The sequence below is a fragment of the Danio rerio genome, chromosome 13 (genome assembly GCF_052040795.2).
Source record: "Danio rerio strain M-AB ecotype USA chromosome 13, GRCz13ab, whole genome shotgun sequence".
In the NCBI taxonomy this organism is placed as follows: Eukaryota; Metazoa; Chordata; class Actinopteri; order Cypriniformes; family Danionidae; genus Danio; species Danio rerio.
The window spans coordinates 430,076-448,584 of NC_141033.1; the positions used below are offsets into that span (position 1 = coordinate 430,076).

The 18,509-nt window shown below is 38.8% G+C and overlaps 3 protein-coding genes across 5 annotated transcripts in view; 2 read left to right on the plus strand and 1 right to left on the minus strand.

Moving 5' to 3' along the window:
- Positions 1-18,509, plus strand: part of nrxn1b (neurexin 1b) — a gene marked incomplete at its 5' end in the record, with an annotated part of 604,334 nt that overhangs the window by 310,469 nt on the left and 275,356 nt on the right.
- Positions 1-18,509, minus strand: part of nvl (nuclear VCP like) — a 37,282-nt gene that overhangs the window by 16,575 nt on the left and 2,198 nt on the right. The window contains exon 3 of the mRNA XM_087277774.1: positions 9,570-9,727. The gene's annotated coding sequence lies outside the window, so the exon portion shown is untranslated. The remainder of the gene's footprint in view (positions 1-9,569; positions 9,728-18,509) is intronic.
- On the plus strand, positions 1,071-16,670 carry wu:fc17b08. 3 transcript variants are annotated; one of them, XM_087278805.1, is made up of 8 exons: positions 1,071-1,185; positions 3,908-3,973; positions 7,346-7,425; positions 7,664-7,796; positions 9,479-9,763; positions 10,208-10,310; positions 11,437-12,845; positions 12,881-16,670. In XM_087278805.1, the coding sequence occupies exons 1-8, from the start codon at positions 1,089-1,091 to the stop codon at positions 12,883-12,885; spliced, it is 2,178 nt and encodes a 725-aa protein (XP_087134931.1). In that variant the 5' UTR covers positions 1,071-1,088; the 3' UTR covers positions 12,886-16,670. The 3 variants fall into 3 exon arrangements, with proteins under 3 accessions (XP_087134931.1, XP_087134929.1, XP_087134930.1); XM_087278803.1 differs by having other exon boundaries at positions 11,437-16,670; XM_087278804.1 differs by lacking the exon at positions 7,346-7,425 and having other exon boundaries at positions 11,437-16,670.

Consider the following 18,509-nt stretch of genomic DNA (forward strand, 5'->3'; position numbering starts at 1 on the left):
CAAAAGTCCTCATTGTGGCTGTTATTTAAATTTCAAGTCAGAGTTTACCTTGAGTATGAATCATTTCAGGCTTTATTATATGTAAAATATGATATATCTATTATATATATCTAATATATAAGTAACTATTATAATTCATACTTAGGGCGGTGACACGGTGGTGTAGCACATTCACCTCACAGCAAGAAAGACGCTGGTTTGAGTCCCGGCCGGATCAGTTGGTGTTTCTGTGTGGAGTTTGCATGTTCTCCCTGTGTTAAAGAAAATAAATGAATGATTGAAGTGACACTTACATAATAATATGACAATAATATAATGTGACTATGCACATAAATACCCAGAACTGCAACATATGCATTGCTCAATATATTGAAATGTATATATTTTTTCTTTTTTCAAATGTGCAACATAACTAAATCTTTATTCTTCGTGTTCCACGTGTAAATATGTGTACACTATATTTCATGTAATTTAAGTCTTAAAATATCATACAAGATATGAAATGTGACACAAATGCATGGGCATCAGACAGAAAAATAAATAAAAAACTGCATGACAAAAGGGGTTTTCGACATATTTAAATACACAGAAATGTATTTATTACTCATGTTTTTCAATCTATGAAACTTCTGTTTGGGTAATATGACATCACAAAACTAAAACGTGAAAATACAACTGCATTCAGCAATATATAGACAGGCCTCCACAGTCACCAGAGCTCAATCCAATAGAGCAGCTTTGGGATGTGGTGGAACGGGAGATTGGCATCATGGATGTGCAGCCAACAAATCTGCAGCAACTGTGTGATGCTATCATGACAATATGGAGCAAAATCTCTGAGGAATATTTCCAGTAGCTTGCTGAATCTCTGCCATGAAGGGTTAAGGCAGATCTGAAGGCAAAAGAGGGTCCGACCCGGTACTAGTAAGGTGTACCTAATAAAGTGGCCGGTGAGTGTAAATCATTGAGCACATCGTACAGCAGGTGACAGTGTAGTCCGCAAAAACAAAAGGAGCGTGCGCCATGACGTCACATGCCAATGCTATCAGTGAGCGTGCGCGCTCCCCTGCGCTTGCTCACTGGAGAAAATGGCGAATTTGGCAACCAAGCGGCTCTGCACGAACGAGAGGTTTCCAGTTCGCCAGGATTCGGATTGCTGGAGGTCTAAACTCATTCGCAGTGTGGGTAAGAGCAGCGCACTTTACACACAACACCCGCTCAATGATTTTACTGATTATTTACGTTAGTTTCGTTGAAATCTGGCCACTAATACCTGTAGCTAACTTGCTAATAAGGCTAACCGACAGGATCGGACCAAACCACGTTCAATATTTGATCTTTAGCAATAGAGCAATCACTGCAGATCATAAACACGATCATCTGTTGTAAATTTGGTCCATGTTTCGTCAAGGTTTTGTAATTAATCTTCAGTTCTGTGCACTGGCCGGGCTGTGCGCGCTCACGGTCGACCGAAAGTTGTTATTGTTTTTAAAGCGCGCTCTTGTTCAGCCGGCCTACAGTCAGATGATGATGATGATGATGATGATGAATAATTGTGAAAGTGGATGAAAGAAAGTGAGAAGTGTCTCACTTTGGCCCACTGTGATATCACCGGTCTGAAATGACGTCAGTCTGCATTGAGCTGTCAACGTGAAGAGGAGAGAGAAGGTTGTTCTCTAACATAATAATCCTGTCTGACGCCTTTATTAGAAATATTTTTAAGCTTTTGTTTGTTTAAACGGTTTGGGATGGGCACACATGAGAATAAACGCGTAAGGCAGGGCGTATTTATAGTGTTTTTGCTTGTTTTCAGCAAATGACCCAATACAGGAGTTAACACCACTGTAGTGTATATTATACTACAATACACCCACAGTTCAGTTACTGTAATACAAACTACAATATTTCTTATTGTTTATTAGTTCACTGTAGTAAACATGACAGCAGTTTGTTAACTTAACATGCTTCTTGAGGAAAAACAACCACAGTGCTTTTGTTTTTCCATTATTTTCTGTGTAAAGCCCAAATTAACACTGCAATTCTGACCACAATTCACCTCTAATAAATGAGCTGCGCCTCAGAACACCAAGACCAAACACAATGAACGCAGTGGCTTCTGGAGGCGTGAGACAGATGCTCAAGACAGTTCTGGAGGGAATAATAATAATACTGCAGCACTGTGATGCCGGACTGACAGAGGACTGAGGCCTTTTACAATCAGCACAACAACATCTCACATCTGACACAGTGGAGAGCTGCAAACCAGCATTGCCATTGTCCATTAAAATAAATCAGTGGATTGAAACTGTCCTGTATGACAAGAGGACCGGCTGTGTCTAAACATGATGACAGCATAAAGCAGAGAGAGAATCCGTAGAGCTGGTAGTGTCAGTTTCTGAAAACTCAGGAGGAGGAAGTCACGTTTCAATCATAGTGGTTTTGAAGTTGAAAGGGAAATGACATACTGGATGGCATAGACTACATGCACAGGTTTCACTAACTACTACGTGTGCAATAATATAGACTTCTCCCGATTCAATCCGGTTTTAGGATCAGTAAAAAAAACACTGTCAAATAAAATAAAAGCTCCACAAGCAAAATACAGTCAGAATCAGAAATGCATGCACACAATACAACAAGAATCCAATCTAGCAGAGAGAACAGGAACAGCACTTTTCATGTATCTAACTGCAGTTTATAGTAACATAAACTGAAAAATATGATCAAATAACACTATAAACACACACACACACACATATATATATATAATCTTGACTGTATAATTCAAATACAGCTGTGTTGATTGATTTCATTATCTTTAGTTGCTTGGTTAATATTAAGACAGCTTGCAGAAACACAATTTTCCCAATGTTTACTTTCCAAGGCATAACCAATAGAGTTCTAGTCAGACAGATGGACATAAATATTGATCATAACTGAGTCTTACCGTTCTGAGCCAGGCATATTTGTGCATCATAACTGGTCATTTACATTTAGTCATTTAGCAGACGCTTTTATCCAAAGCGACTTACAAATGAGGACAAGGAAGCAATTTACACAACTAAGAGCAACAATGAATAAGTACTAAAGGCAAGTTTCAGGTCTGTAAAGTCTAAGAAGGGAAGTATTAGTAGTTTTTTTTTTTTTTTTAATCTTTTAATCGCTGAGAGCGTTGTTTTAGCTCATGAGCCAGATCAGAGAGTAATTAAAGCAATGGGATAATGCAAAACGCATTTTTAAATTATGCAAAATTGAAAAAAAAAACACAATATCCAAATGAGTATTGAACCCTTCAATATTATAGCAAGTATTGCGGCATCCCTATACTGCCTACAGCGTATGATGCAGGGCTTGTGTCTGTCAGTATCACTGGTTATTAAAAAGCACATACTGAAAAAAGATAAATACAAAAAAATAGTAAACACACAAAATAAATCTACTGACAAAAACAAGGCTCTCAAAAACTGCCTTTGCTTAGTGGAGTATCATTTAAATGGTACTCAAAGTTCACTATATATATATATATATATATATATATATATATATATATATATATATATATATATATACTGTTATAAATATACTGTTTTGTAGCTCTTTGATTAATCCGTGGTTGTAATTATCAATACTTAAGAGAAAGTTTCATTTGCAGTTTTAAGAGAGTTCAAAGCATTCAGGCGCAAGCAATTGTACCATTTGTAACTTTAATCAAGATGTATTTTATTGGATTAAGAGCTGCAACTAACAATTATTTTGATAATCTGTTAGTTTGGCTATTATTAGTATTGTTTTTATTATTTTAATCTGATAGTAATGAAATGTTTGTTTTGTATTTGATGTTTTGCTTGTATAAAAGCATAAATCCCTGTGAGGAACTGATTGTGAACGCTTGTCTTTTTCTGAACAGGTCTTGACAGAATCTCAGATTTGCTTCTTAGGACACAAATTCTGGACGATCTCAGGCTTTTGAAAGGTATGTTTCCCAGTCCATATGTTCACATGAAGTCTACAGTAAGAATGAGCATGTTTGCTTAATTGACGGCTCATATTGCTTTAGTATTGACATCTTTATTTGCTCTGCATGTCATCCATGAGTTCAGTGTGTTGTGATCATTCAGAGCCTCATTCATGTATTCTCCACTGTTCATCAGATGTATGTACAGCACTGCTAGAAAGGGTATTTATAAAGGAATTACATGCAAATGAGTTGGTTTTGTCAGTGATGCGGGTGGATGCTGTTTGTTTGGTAGTAGTGTGTGAAGAATAGGAGGAGATCTGCGCTTCTCTTTCCATGTGTTATGGATTGTTTATTATGGTCATTTTTACTGCAGTATTCAGATATAGAGGTTTCAGTGATGGGGTAAACGCAGGCAGAATCATGCTCATAAAAGTGGAATTCACTGCACAACATGGAATATTACTCATCATGGATTGGATGAATATATCTAAATGAGTGCTTATACTTATTCATGAGCCTTTCTGGTGTTGCTGCATTGTGTTTTATCAGATTTGAAAGCGTTATGATTACATCTGGCAATATCACAGTTCTTAAATACAACATATTCAGATCTCATACATGGCAGACCTGCAGTCAAAAGGTGTTCACTGTAATAAAGCCTTTGTTAAAGTTATTTTAATTCCAGCTGTTATCATTGTGAGCGCAGACACAGATTCACATTCAAAGCTATTGAAACGTCAGCCTCAGTGTCTCTGGTGAAGTACAGTGTGCTGCCTAGCAACTGTTTCCATGCGCACTCCTTTATTCAGTGCTCTTTTGTCTTTGTTTTCACCATGGAGATGTTCAAACTCAAATGCCCACCGTTTAAAACACGCTGTTTTGTCAGAAAGGCTGAATGCAGACATATTTTGCTTAATATTAATGTTTATATGGTGTTTTTAGCAATTAAGCTAAATATTCAAGTAATTAATAATTATTTTTAATAAATGCACAGTTAGTTACTCGGTATATTTAAAGCTAGCATGAAATCAAAATGATTTAGATGTTTTTGCCAGCATGCATTGTTGGTATTAAAGTGAACAATTAATGAGTTAATCTGTTTGTTTTGGTAATCTTTAATCAAAATCTGCCCGTCTGCTTCAGCTCTGGAACGCCAGTCTTTCTTAGATGTCAGTTTGACAGATGGGTGACATGCTTAGCCACGCCCCTCTAACTGTGAGCGAAAGAAGAGAGGAGGAGCTCAATAATAAACCACACCCCCTACTCAATATCTGTGTCTCGATTCAGAAGTTGCGTTCTTTAAAGGTCCCAAGAAGTGCTTTGTGCTTTTATTTTGTTTATTATTTTATATATTTGATGTAATCTCAACTGAAACATGATGAGAGGGCGGGGGATAGAATAGCCCCTCCCCTTTAAAAACAGCCAATAGCGTGTTTTCTCACAGTTCTGCCAGTGAGAGTGGTTGAGCTTAAGCACATCAAATGAACAGCCAATCAGAAGGCGGAAGTGGCATTTGATTGGTTAGAAGAGTCGATGAAAAAAATCATTGATTGATTTCAGACTATATCAGTTTTATGGGGTGGTGCAGTAGGTAGTGCTGTCACCTCACAGCAAAAAGGTCCTGGTTCGAGCCTCGGCTGGGTCAGTTGGCGATTCTGTGTGGAGTTTGCATGTTCTCCCCGTGTTCGCGTGGGTTTCCTCCGGGTGCTCCGGTTTCCCCCACAGTCCAAACACGTGCTGTACAGGTGAATTGGGTAAGCTAAATTGTCCGTAGTGTACGAGTGTGAATAAGTGTGTATTAATGTTTCCCAGAGATGGGTTGCAGCTGGAAGGGCATCTGCTGCGTAAAAACATATTCTGGAATAGTTGGCGGTTCATTCCACTGTGGCAACCCCTGAATAATAAAGAGACTAAGCTGAAAAGAAAATGGATTAATGAATGAATATCAGTTTTGTATCTTCTAAACATGAATTTTGTCACTGTTTTGCAGCACACTGGATTATAGATATCCTTAGGACTAACATGTAATAACTATATAGTAATGAATATAATAAATAACTTTATTTTAATTTCATGGGACCTTTAAAGGTGAGTCTGTTGAAGTCCACACAGGCTTAGCAACCCTAACAGCATGCAGTTAATTAGATATTTTATTTAACAGATTTTAAAACTATTAAAAATATTAATTATTTTAAATGTAAAATTGGACCGTTAATATGAAACTCTGCTTCTGGTAAACACGTAATCTCAGCAAGTTTATCCATCAAACAAACAAAACTTTGATCTTTAATCAAAGTGCATTTGGATTGTCTTCTTCTCTGTTGATTTCAGTTTCAGCCACAATATTTTTAACCACGCCCCCTTACGGTTAGCTTACCACAAGAGAATGATGCGCAAAAAGAAAGCCACACCCCCTACTCAATATTCCATTTCAGCTGGAAGAAATCAACATACTGAAATAAGTCAACATCTTTCAGTTCATGCAGACTTAAAGCTAAAATGACTTTCAGCTGGTGATACTTGAGGATCTGAATAAAAATAATTACTAGCGGTGTAACAATACAGTCAAGTCACAGTTCTACACGCATCACAATACTGAACTCGTGATATTTTGCACAAGTGGATGGTATATAAGGATGTAACGATGACCCATGAGCTGCCTGAAAACTGACTTAAATATGTGACTACTGAATCTGCAATTTAAATGTGTGAGAGTGCATCTGTGGCTCATGCAGCTACTCTGACAACAGTTTCACATGTTAATAAAGTCAGGTTATGCTGTTTTTGTTTCAGGTTTAGAGATTTATAGAAGTATAGCTGGGTTTGCATACAAACCTGAAGTGAATCTTTCGCTTAAAAAAGAGAGTTAGGATGTGTTTCCATTAAGTAATGGTAACCTAGCCACAGTAAACAAGGCAAACATAATGCAGTCACGCGGATGTAATATTTGCTTTGTCAGAGATTATTCTCATTAACACTGTTACACACAAGTTGAAAACCACCTAAAGCGAGTGTAAATAAAAAACTAATTATATTGGAAATTTGACATTTGAGTCACTCGTTTCTCATGCGACACTTCAAAATTCGGTCTTCGTTTACCTGCACTTATATTAATATCATGCACACACACACTGAATAAAACTATATATCACAAACTTATTGTTTGCATCAATTCTTAGTCTTGATACTTGATGCAATGCATTGTTACACCACTAGTCATTACGCTGATGTGCAGAAGCTTTGACTGTTTTCATGCAAAGAAAGGGAGCACTAGTTAGTGTGTAAACCCTGCAGTAGTGTGTACTGAAGTAGCAGCATTGGATACAGTAGAGTATCTCTCCCATCCCTGCACACGGTTGAACTCTGCCTCTTCTTTTGGATCCACAGATTGTAAGCCTGCGAGCGTGTCACATTCATCATTTGATGAAAAATGTCTTTTCTGCTGCTTAAGACGAGAAAAAGTGAAGGTAGTTTTTTTTTGTTGTTCATTTACATTTTCCCCTTTCTTTCCTGAAATGTCAAGACACCTTGGCAGAACCGTTTTGATCTACCTTTGTTGTTCTTGCTCTAGCTATGCAATGGATGTTAATTTGTATGTTAATTTCATCCTCCATGCTTAATGAATGCATTTTAGTACATGTTGCATGTGTGTATGTAGAAGAACACACCTCCGCCTTTATTATCTTGTTTTTCCCTCGTCGACAGGAGCATATAACTGCACTCAACAAGCAGATTGTGGAAAGTGGAGGAAAACCTTTACTAGGTAAAGACCCTTCTAATATCAGCAGGCTCGAGTGGCAGTCCGATGAATTCCTCAGCGCAGTGTTACACAGAAATGGTGAGTATCGCTGGCATTTTAAGTGATGATATATATACCATAGCACTGTCCCGCTTTTCATGACTGCAAAAAACGTATGAACTTGCTCAGAGGTATTCAGCAACGTGTACTCATTTTTAGAGTTTGTATCATATATTAATGTTAAAAACATATTGGCTTCGTCCAAAATTGCATGCTTCCATACTAGATGGTACACTAAAATCAGTATGCGAGAAGTACCCAGATGACCTACTACTCTCGGCGAGATTCTAAAGTGCACATCCAATGCATGCTGCACTATCCCATGATGCCCCACGAGAGAATTCATGAATGGGAGTGAAACAATGCAAGTCGTAGGTCATGTGATCATGACAAAATGGCAGATGTAGTACGTCTGATTTCTATGCATACTGCTCCCATTCATACTGTATAGACCAGGGATGTCAAACTCAATTTCTGGAGGGCCGCAAGTCTGCACAGTTTAGTTCTAACCCTGCTCCAACACACTTACCTGTAGGCCGCAGAAACAAACCTGAAGGACTCAACTAGTTTGATCAGGTGTGTTTAATTTGGGTTGGAACTAAACTGCAGGGCTGCGGCCCTCCAGGAATTGAGTTTGACATGCCTGGTATAGACTGTACTTCTCTAACAGCTGATTAGTAGGCGATTTCAGACACAGCCGTCATATCATGTATTAGTTTGTGGTTTTTAATTGTGCATATTTTTAATAAATAGTTTTTGCATTTAGCATAGGGTTACCAGGAAAACATTTTTAATTTTATCATAAATTAATGTTAAAGATATTATAAAATGTATGTATTAATTTGTTTGTTTGTGTATTTATTAATTCAATGTTTTTGTCATGAAAATAGCTGTTGTTGCTGATGTGGCTTTAAAAAAAAAAGTATGATGATGATGTGATAACAAATGTGACTTTAGATGACAAAACCAGTCAAAATGGTATGTATTTTTTGTGTAACGCCAAAAATATTTTGAATATTAAGTTAATATCATGTATTATGAAGACATTTTGTATGTTTCTTAAAAAATATTTGGATCTTTTGATTAGTAATATGCATAGAAAATTTAAATTGCACAACCTAAAAGGTATATTTTCTCAGTATTTATTTAGTTTTTGGTTCCTCAGATTCCAGTTTAAATCGTTGCATCTTGATCAAATATTGTCAGCACATCAATGCTTATTAATTCAGCTTTCAGATAATGAAATAAACCTCAATTTTAAATCTTAAACTGATTGAAATGACTTAAATATTTATTCTAGTCAAAGAGAAGATTTAATAAATCCAGTGTGTAAATAAATGTATCATCTGCATAAGTGTATGTTTATGTCCTTGTCTGTCTCCTCTACTGTTTTGGACCGAATCTTGTGACTCAAGGCTCCATTTGCATTTAATTAAAGGATTAATAATCTATCATGTCTCAGAACAATGTTTTGTGTCTAATAGTTTCATCTTGTGGCCAGCAGCTGTTTAATAATGGGGATAAAATACATCAAGCTGGTTGTTATCTCAGAATAAACCCTTCAGTCTTACTCAACAACTGCTAATAGACCTGTTGAGTTTTATTCTGCAGTAACAACCAGCTGTATATATTTAATCCCTTCCTTATCACACATTTCTTATTGTTTGGAATCATCTGCATTCAATTTAACTAAAGTTTTTCCAATTATACTGTTAATACAGAATACACACCAAGAATCCCCGATCCGCACATCCCCGTGGTGGCTTGTGGTGTCATGCAGCAGATGCTCAGCAAGTTAACTACATACTATACCTCAAGAAACAGCTGCTCTCAGGACTCCCTTCAAACCAATGGAAAAAAGGACCAAAGCCTTGTGAAAACCAGCCGAGTCTCTTCATCTGCTGCTGTCGGTGCATTATCTGCTCAGAATAAGTTCATCATGGTGGACCAAGACGCCCCGCTGGACCTCTCTGTGAAGAAGATTAAAGTAGAGGACATCCAGCAAGGTAGAGAATATAGTTATGGATATATATATATATATATATATATATATATATATATATACATACACATACAGTTGAAGTTAAAATTAATAGCCTTCATGTGATTTATAAAACCTAACCACCAGAAAAAACTACTGTTATACGGTGACTTGTCTAATTACCCTAACTTTACCCTTATTACCCTAGTGAAGCCTTTAAATGTCACTTTAAGCTGAACACTAGTGTCTTGAAGAATATCTAGTCTAATATTATGTGCTGTCATCATGACAAAGAGAAAATAAATCAGTTATTAGAAAGCAGCTATTACAACTATTATGATTAGAAATGTGTGAATTAATCTTCCCGTTAAACAAGTTGGGGAAAAATATACAGCGGGCTAATAATTCAACTGCATACAAAGTGCTTGTAAAGAAGTGGTATTTTAAATGATCTGTGTTGATCCTGTAGATGGAGTTCTTGATCTTTCAACTAAGAAGAATTTAAGCAAAGACCATTTGTGTTTAAAGAACTCTCCAGTCCACGTCAGTCCGGCTGCACGGTTGGTTAAAAGGTAAAAGAAATCAGATTATGACCAAGTTCATTAGTCTTGTTTTCTCATCATGTTCATGCATACAATAAGATTCCATTAGTTGGTGTTAGTTACAAATTTACTAACATAACAAATAATACACTTAATATGGTATTTGTTCATTAATGATAAGAGACTAGTTTATTATTAGTTCTTGTTAACTTGCAGTGCATTACCTAATGTTTACAAACACAGATGTGGAGTTTAATAATGCATTAGTTAATGCTGAACTATGATTAATAATGTACAAATATTGTTTATAATTGAAGTTAATGTATTTACTACACAAACTAACATATTGACATACTCATGACGTAAACCCGGAGTGCTGCTGGGGGTATTACAAGATTTTTTTTAAAAGCTTTTATGACTTAAAACACTTTTATTGTAATCAATGTCAATGAAGTTATCATATATGTTTTTTTATAAAGGTTTAAAGGAAACTTAGGCTTATTTTACAGCTCCCCTGTAGTTATAAAGGTGAGTTTTACCATTGTTGAATCCATTCAGCCAATCTCTGGATCTGGCAGGAACACTTTTAGCTTGGCTTAGCATCATTCATTGACCCGTCTTAGACCATTAGCATCTTGTTCAAAAACCTCATTTTTTGCCAGACTTGGTACATGATGAAATTGCAGAAGAGTCTAACTTTAAATGGGGAAATTTTTTAAACTCTTTGGTAATTTTTGAGCAAGATGCTAATGGTCTATTCTGAAGTCTTCCCACCAGACCTGGAGATCAGCTGAATAGATTTAACAATGATAAAACGTAAGAGCTTAACTGTAAAACTACCTTATTTCCCAAAACACTGAGTGTTCCTTTAACTCAGGGGTCATCAAACTTGTTCTTGGAGGGCCGATGTCCTGTAAATTTTAGCTCCAACCCTAATCAAACACACCTGAACAAGCTAATCAAGCTCTTACTAGGTATACTTTAAACACCCAGGCAGGTGTGTTGAGGCCAGTTGGAGCTAAACACTGCAGGGTCACCGGCCCTCCAGGACCAGGATTGGTGACCCCTGCTTTAACTGATGGAAGCTGTAAAGTGTGCCCCATGCATTTCAGTATTACCCAGATACTTATCATAACTTGTTTGCTCTGTCTTTCAGGGACTCCATCGATCTGAGTCTTGCCCAAGTGGGGGATCTACAGTCGGCCTCCACTTTGGAACAGTTCATGTCTAAGCTGTGTTTGCATCATCAGCATCAGATAGTTGACGCATTAGGCTTCTTACAAAGCGAAGTCAAGACCGTGTCCAACCATTTCCAAGCACCTATTTCAACTTTGCCCGAGAAGCAAGCAACAACCAGCAGCAGTATTGTGTCCTCTGAAAGCAGGTCCGAGGTTCAGCGGCCTGAAAGAACTTGCTCTGTGGATGCTGCTTTGAGCATTAAGACTCAATCTGTTGCTAGAAGTCAAAAAACTACTTCAGAGGACTTAAACGCTGATGTTAGCAGTATTGCAACCAGTGAAAAAACAGTTGACATTTGTAAGAAGGAAGATTTCTCATCTTCATCATCGTGTGGAACAGTTGTTGAGCCGGAAAATGCAAGTTCTCCAGTGACTAAGACGACTACTGATCATCAGGAAATTAAAAAGTCTTTAGGTTCAAGCCTTCAGCAAGTGAAACATGGTGATTCTGTAAAGAAATGTCTGTGCAGTGCTGAGCGGTGTACATGTACTGCGGCATCTGATCAAGAAGACCTGCTATCAAAACACACAGACATGTCCTCGGTTGCTCAAAACGAGGATGCAGTTGTAAACCCCTCCACAGTTCACAAAGCATCTAATGTTGTTTTATCAGTTTCTCCAAGAACTGCCAGGAAAAGCAGAAAAGGGTCATGCCTCAGGCCAAGGAATGGCTCTTTAAGCTGTATTATTAGTGATCCTGATAGCCACTGTGACTTGGTTTATATTAAAAAATCAATAATAGAATGTCAGCCTCAATCTCGTAATCGACTGCATCCACGACTGAATGCCCGAAAGAGCACAAGAGGGCACAAGTATGTTGAGGAGTATTTGGAGCTAAAAACCGTCCGAACACTAGCACGTAAACCTATACATGATTCCGTTGGGAATTGTCCCGTGCTTTTGGCAGACTTGCAAACTTCAGTAACTCCGAGGCAGACTCTTTCTGGAAGTGTTCCTCTAGTAAATGCGCCCTTTACAGGGGACTGCATGAAGAACATTATTCAGAAGTTATCATCGGAGCAGATAGCGGAGGAGGAAATGCCAGGGGATGTGGTCAAAGTTACCGGTATAAGTCTGATGGTTGAAACCAGTCACACTGATAAAACTGAAACAAATAGCCAAATTTCCCATGAGCCTTCATGTAAGGAGAGTGAAGCAAGTATGCAGATAGATGTGAGTTTAGAAACTGTGAGTTGTACTCCAAATGCAGTAGAGCAAGAAGAAAACATGGATGTGGAAGAAGCCAAAGAGTCCACAGAAACAACAGAACTGGCTGTAGAGACAGAACAGTGTGATCCCCCACTTGTACCTATTGAAGAAGAACAGTGTGATGCACCAGTTGTACCTATTGAAGAAGAACAGTGTGATCCGCCAGTTGTACCTATTAAAGAGATACAGTGCAATCCCTCAGTTGTACCTATTGAGAAAGAGGTGGACTGTGGTACTGAAAGTAAGCCTGATTGTGAAGGTCAGTCTTTGGAGCCATCATTGAGTCCTGCATCCCATAACATGGACCCAGAGTCTTCTACTATTGAAATTAGTGATGAACAGAATAATGAGAGGGAATCTACGAGCCCTACAGACGCTGAAACTGATACTGCAGATGTCCAAGAACCATCAGAGGCATCAGAAGTGAATGCAAACACTGAGGAGGACAGAAATGCTCAAGAGCAAACACTGGGGGATGTTGAACCTAATCTCCAAATGCTACCGGAGAAGAAGGAAGAGGATTTATCAGGGTCTAAAATTGCAGAAGTTTCAACTGTTCAAGCGCTTGCAAATTGTAAGGACACAGATTCCATTCCTCCAAAAGTTTTAAGTACAAAACACACAGTGTCTTCAGATAGATGTTTGCGCAGTAGAGTTTCAAAAGCCAGTGTTGACGTAGTGAAAGACTCTGTAAAGCATGGTGCGTCTGAACCTGTTGATCATGCCAATGATGCAAACACGAAGACTCAGTCTGCTGAAACTAATGTTTGTACTGGGGAAGAGCATAATTCTGAGCCTGTAGAGATTCCTATAGAGAAACCGAACCATCCAGTTATAGATAATGCAGTCAAAACGACACCGAAATCAAAAAGTGGGAAAGCCAAGCAACAAAGTCCAAAAGTTGAAACGAATGAGCCGCCGAGTGTTTTGCCTCCTGAAGTACTTCCAGAGACTATAAGCACTGCTTCCAATACTACAGAGAGTGAAAAACAACACAAAATGAACAGTCAAGCCTCTGAAAACTTGACACTTAGAAGTAAAAGCAGTCCTATTGAACTGCCGGTTAGTGGAGACTGTTCTCCCAACAAAAAGTCTCCACATAGCTCTGAAAATATGCTTTTGAGAAGCAGAAGTAACACTGAAAAACTCTGTGGTAGTAAATCAAACAGTCTGACTGACGGCCATTCGGAAACTCAAGGGCAGATGCCTTTAAGAGGAAACAGTTCTGCAAGTGATCAAGGGAGTATTGGAGATTTGTGTACACCTTCAGAGAGCGCAACCCGTATGCCTCTAAGAAGCAGAACTATTAGCACTAATAAACAAACTGTTACCAGGGAATCTCCTGTTAAGTGTTCCATTAAAAGTGAACCTGCTAGTTCACCCTCCAGTAAGAAAATAGAGGCTAATGGGCACATGCCTTTAAGAAGCAGTGCCGGCGTAACAGCAGAACAACCCTGCAATGACAAATCTGCATTAGAGAGCCCTGGGCGTATGTCTTTAAGAAGAGGGAACGCATCAAATACAGAAAAGCCTTGTGGCTCAACAACACCCCCTACTGCAAATAAACGCCCTTCGAGGATACATAAGGTTTCGGCATCCTCAAGCGGGGACGCCGAAGAGATCCCATCCAGTTCAAAACTCGAAATACAAAATAAAAAGCACACAGAGTCCCAGATTAAAGGCTCTGATGAATTCTTCCATGTACCCAGTCTTCCGAGGTCTGAACCAATTGTTTGTAATCCATCCAAATTTCTGGAGGCCCTCAGAGGAGAAGAACACCAGCAATTAATTTCAAATTTAAACGCAAAGTTTGATAAGATGCAGAAAGGTTGGGTTCAGATGGACAAGGAGGGTCAGCCTGCACCCAAACACAAAAACAAAGCAGACAGGCTTAAAGAAATCTGGAAAAGCAAGCGCAGAGTCCGAAAGTCAAGACCGTTAGAGCAGCAGAAGTTTTCCCCTGTGCAAATGCTCTTCATGAAGCCCTTTGACTTGACTAGTATCTGCCGCTGGTTCCTGCAGTCGACTGAAACGAAATCCTTGGTGATTGTGAAAAAGGTGAACACCAGACTTCCCTCTGAAACGCAGTTGTGTTTCCACTCTTCGTCAGCAGGAGCGGGGTCTGCTAACGGGATATTCCCAAGCCTCCAAGCCGAACGATTGAAGAAACATCTGAAAAAGTTTGCTATTGCATCGCCGGTGAAGAGTAACCCCAAGAATCAAAGGCTAATCTCAAAAGCTCTTGGTCAGGGTATCTCCGTGATGAGTAAAGAAAAGCCTAAACCTACAACAGCCACTCGGATCTGTACGAAAGCGCAGAGTCTTGCTGGAGTTACACCAGTGCAGGTTCCTGAAAGCGTCAGTGCGACCGCAGGCAGTGCGAAGAATCCAGCAAGTGCTAGAATACTTCGGAAGTACTCGAACATGCGTGAGAAACTTCAGGTTCAGCAAAACAAGAAATGCAAAGAGAAAGCATTAAAGAGTGCTGGTTTGAAAGCGACGATTATTCCAAAGAAAGACGACAAAGAGAAACTGCAGACACAAAAAGGGCCAAAATCTGTGGTTGTTAAAAAGATCTCCTCTTTGAGCAAGACAGCGAAGGCAAACTCTGTCCTGAAAGAGCGGGTTTTGAAAAGTGAAGACGGCTCCTCTACAAAGAGGTTGCAGGGACTCAAAAGAATAACACAAGCCATTGGTGCGCACGCCTCCGCAAACAAATTGAGCAAAAAACTGGTCAGAACTGATAAAGCACAGCGAGTGAAAACGATTAAAGTTGACTCAAAGAAATCAGCGCTCCAGAAAATCCCTCCAGAACCACAGACTTTAGATGTGGACAGTAAGTCTTCAGAGGACCAGGTGTTGACAAGGTCTCAAAGAAAGATGGAAGGTGCTCCTTCGCAGACCGCCTCTCCGAAATCCACCATGAAGCGAGGCTTGGAGCCGCTGGTTACTCCAACAAAACGTACACGGACCTCAAAACCATGAAATATGTACAGGATCTCTCTAGAAACTTAAGTTGCAGTGTTTTACAAGAATACGGAGTGCTGATGCTGTTCAAAAGCGAAGGACAGATTTATTTTTGAAGCTATTTTTTTAAGCTTGGCGGTGCATTTTTCAGAGTTTTGTACGTATTGTCAGATGAGAGAGATTCGTCTTTGCTAGTTTGGTCAAAGAAGTTTTTCTTTTCAGCATTAGATTTGTCCAAATATGCTTTAAGAAATTATTTGTTGGTCATTTTTTCCCTTTGATCGGTCCATTACAGGGAAAAAAAAAAAGTCAAGTGAATAAAGGTTTTGATTCCCATGCATGGGGCATTTTAAACATGAACATGAAATGAACTGTAATTCACTTCTTTGTTTGATCGTTGTACAGCTTATTGTTAAACGCTTGTAAAATTGAACCAGATATTATTTAAGGAATAATCCACACTTTTACAGCAGTAGTTTTAGCTAATTAAAGTGGCTTTGTACCCTGAATAATGTGCCTTTTTCTTATCTGTATTTATAATGGAGGATGCCTCTAGAAATAAAGCCTCATTATTTTTGCACATAGATGAAGAGAGCGATTTGTCCCAAAATTCTTACGACTTTCTTTTTTTTAAATGAGTTTCCCTCTCTGGTATTCCTGATTTAGTTTTTTCTTTTTAGAGCGCTGAAGTTTAAATGTGTGGTTTCATCTAGTGTGTCCGAGTCATGTTGATGATGATGATTTGTACATGCAGTAGTTTCTATTGCTGGTTTCTTCAGTAGATTATTGAGTATGCATTATGGTCTCACACTTTCAAAAACAGCTGTATTTATGATGGAAGCTATGCAAGTGTACAGGTTTTATATGACATTTTCTGCTCTAACTTATCTAGTTTGTGAATCATTTGGGTGGAATAAAAATGCATAGTTTTTTCCTGTTTAGACACACTGACGATAAATAAATCCTCTTCAATGTGGTTTTTGCATTAGATCATTTACCTGTCTTGAAGACCTTATATGGTTTGTGGAAGTGGGGAAAATGTGAATGAATTTAGTTTGAGCTTTATGTGTGTTGCCTCTTGTCGTTTGTTGATGCTTTAAATATTTTAGATTTTTCAAAGCCTAAGCAATCGTTGAAAGTAAAGTTTGATTTCATTCAGCCCCGCCTCTTAAAATAATGGGTGGATTTTAACCTCTAACAGTTCCACCTCTGGGTGAAAAGGGTGGAGTCTCACATTATCCTGCTCTGCCTCTGTGAATTTAATGGGTGGGGTTTGACCATCAATCTTATCTCTTGGTGTAATGGATGGAGTTTGACATCATATAGCTCCACCTATCTGGGTATAATGGGTGGAGTCTCAAATTATCCAGCTCTGCCTCTGAATTTATTAGGTGGAGTTTGACTTCATTCAGCCCCGCCTCTGAATTCAATAGGTGGAGTTTGACCTTATCCAGCTCCACATCTGTATATTTTATAGGTGGAGTTTGACCATCTTTACCACCTTTTTTAAATGAATGGGTGAAGTTTAATCTCTGATAGCTCCACCTCTGGGTGAAAAGGGTGGAGTCTCACATTATTCTGCTCCGCCTCTCTGAATTTAATGGGTGGGGTTTGACCATCAAGCTTCTCCTTTCTGGATGTAATTTGGTGGAGTTTGACGTTATCCAGCTCTGCCACTGAATAATGGGTGGAGTTTCACAATTAAGCTCCACCTCTGAATGTAATGGGTGAAGTTTGACCTTATCCAGTACCGCCTCTCTAATGGGTGGAGTTTAACCATCTAATTTTACAATTTTTAATTTAATTGGTGGAATATGACCTGTAATAGCTCCGCCTCTGGGTGAAATAGGTGGAGTCTCACATTATCCTGCTGCACATCTGAATTTAATATATGGGGTTTGACCATCAAGATTCGCCTCTCTGGATTTAATTGGGTGGAGTTTGACCATCTAGCTCCGCCTCTCTGGATTAATAGGTGGAGTTTGACAATCAAGCTTCGCCTCTGAATGTAATGGGTGGAGTTTGACCTTATCCAGCTCCGCCTCTCTAAATTAATGGGTGGAGTTTAACAATCAAGCTCTGCCTCTGAATTTAATAGATGGAGTTTGACCATATAGCTCTGCCTTTGGGTAAATTGGGTGTACTCTCACATTATCCAGCTCCGCCTTTATGAAATTAATGGGTGGAGTTTGACTACATCTAGCCCGCCTCTGATTGTAATTTATCGGAGTTGGACCTAATCCACCACTACTGTTAAGATGTGATGGGTGGAGTTTGACGTCAAGCCCCGCCTCTCTAGATACAATGGATGGATTTTGACCTCATATAGTTCCGCCTCTCTGGGTAAAATGGGTGGAGTCTCACATTATCCTGCTCTGATTCTCTGATTTTAATGGGTGGGGTTTAACCCTCTAGCTTTACCTCTTTGGATGTAATAAGTGGAGTTTGACTTTATCAAGCCCCGCCTCTCTAGATATTATGGGTGGAGTCTGACATCCTGCTCCACCTTTCTGAATTTAATGGGGAGGGTTTGACCATCTAGCTCCACCTCTCTGGTGTAATAGGTGGAGTCTCACATTATCCAAGCTTCACTTCTTTAAGGATGTGATGGGTGGAGTTGGACTTCAGAGAACTCCCGTCTCTTGATGTTTACAAGGATACATACACATATATGTACACACACACAAACACACATAAACGTATAATTACGATCTGTGTCGGAGCAGAACATGAATAAACCAAATATACCTGCTTGCTCCTGAAAGCTGTTTAGCATAAAGCAGACGAAGACGCTCATAATCACACATTTTAATGA

Coding starts and splice junctions, on each gene's coding strand:
- wu:fc17b08 (XM_087278803.1), top strand. CDS start 1,089: ATGGCGAATTTGGCAACCAAGCGGCTCTGCACGAACGAGAGGTTTCCA. Junction 3,974..7,345: donor CGATCTCAGGCTTTTGAAAG/GTATGTTTCCCA, acceptor TTGGATCCACAG/ATTGTAAGCCTGCGAGCGTG. Junction 7,426..7,663: donor TAAGACGAGAAAAAGTGAAG/GTAGTTTTTTTT, acceptor CCTCGTCGACAG/GAGCATATAACTGCACTCAA.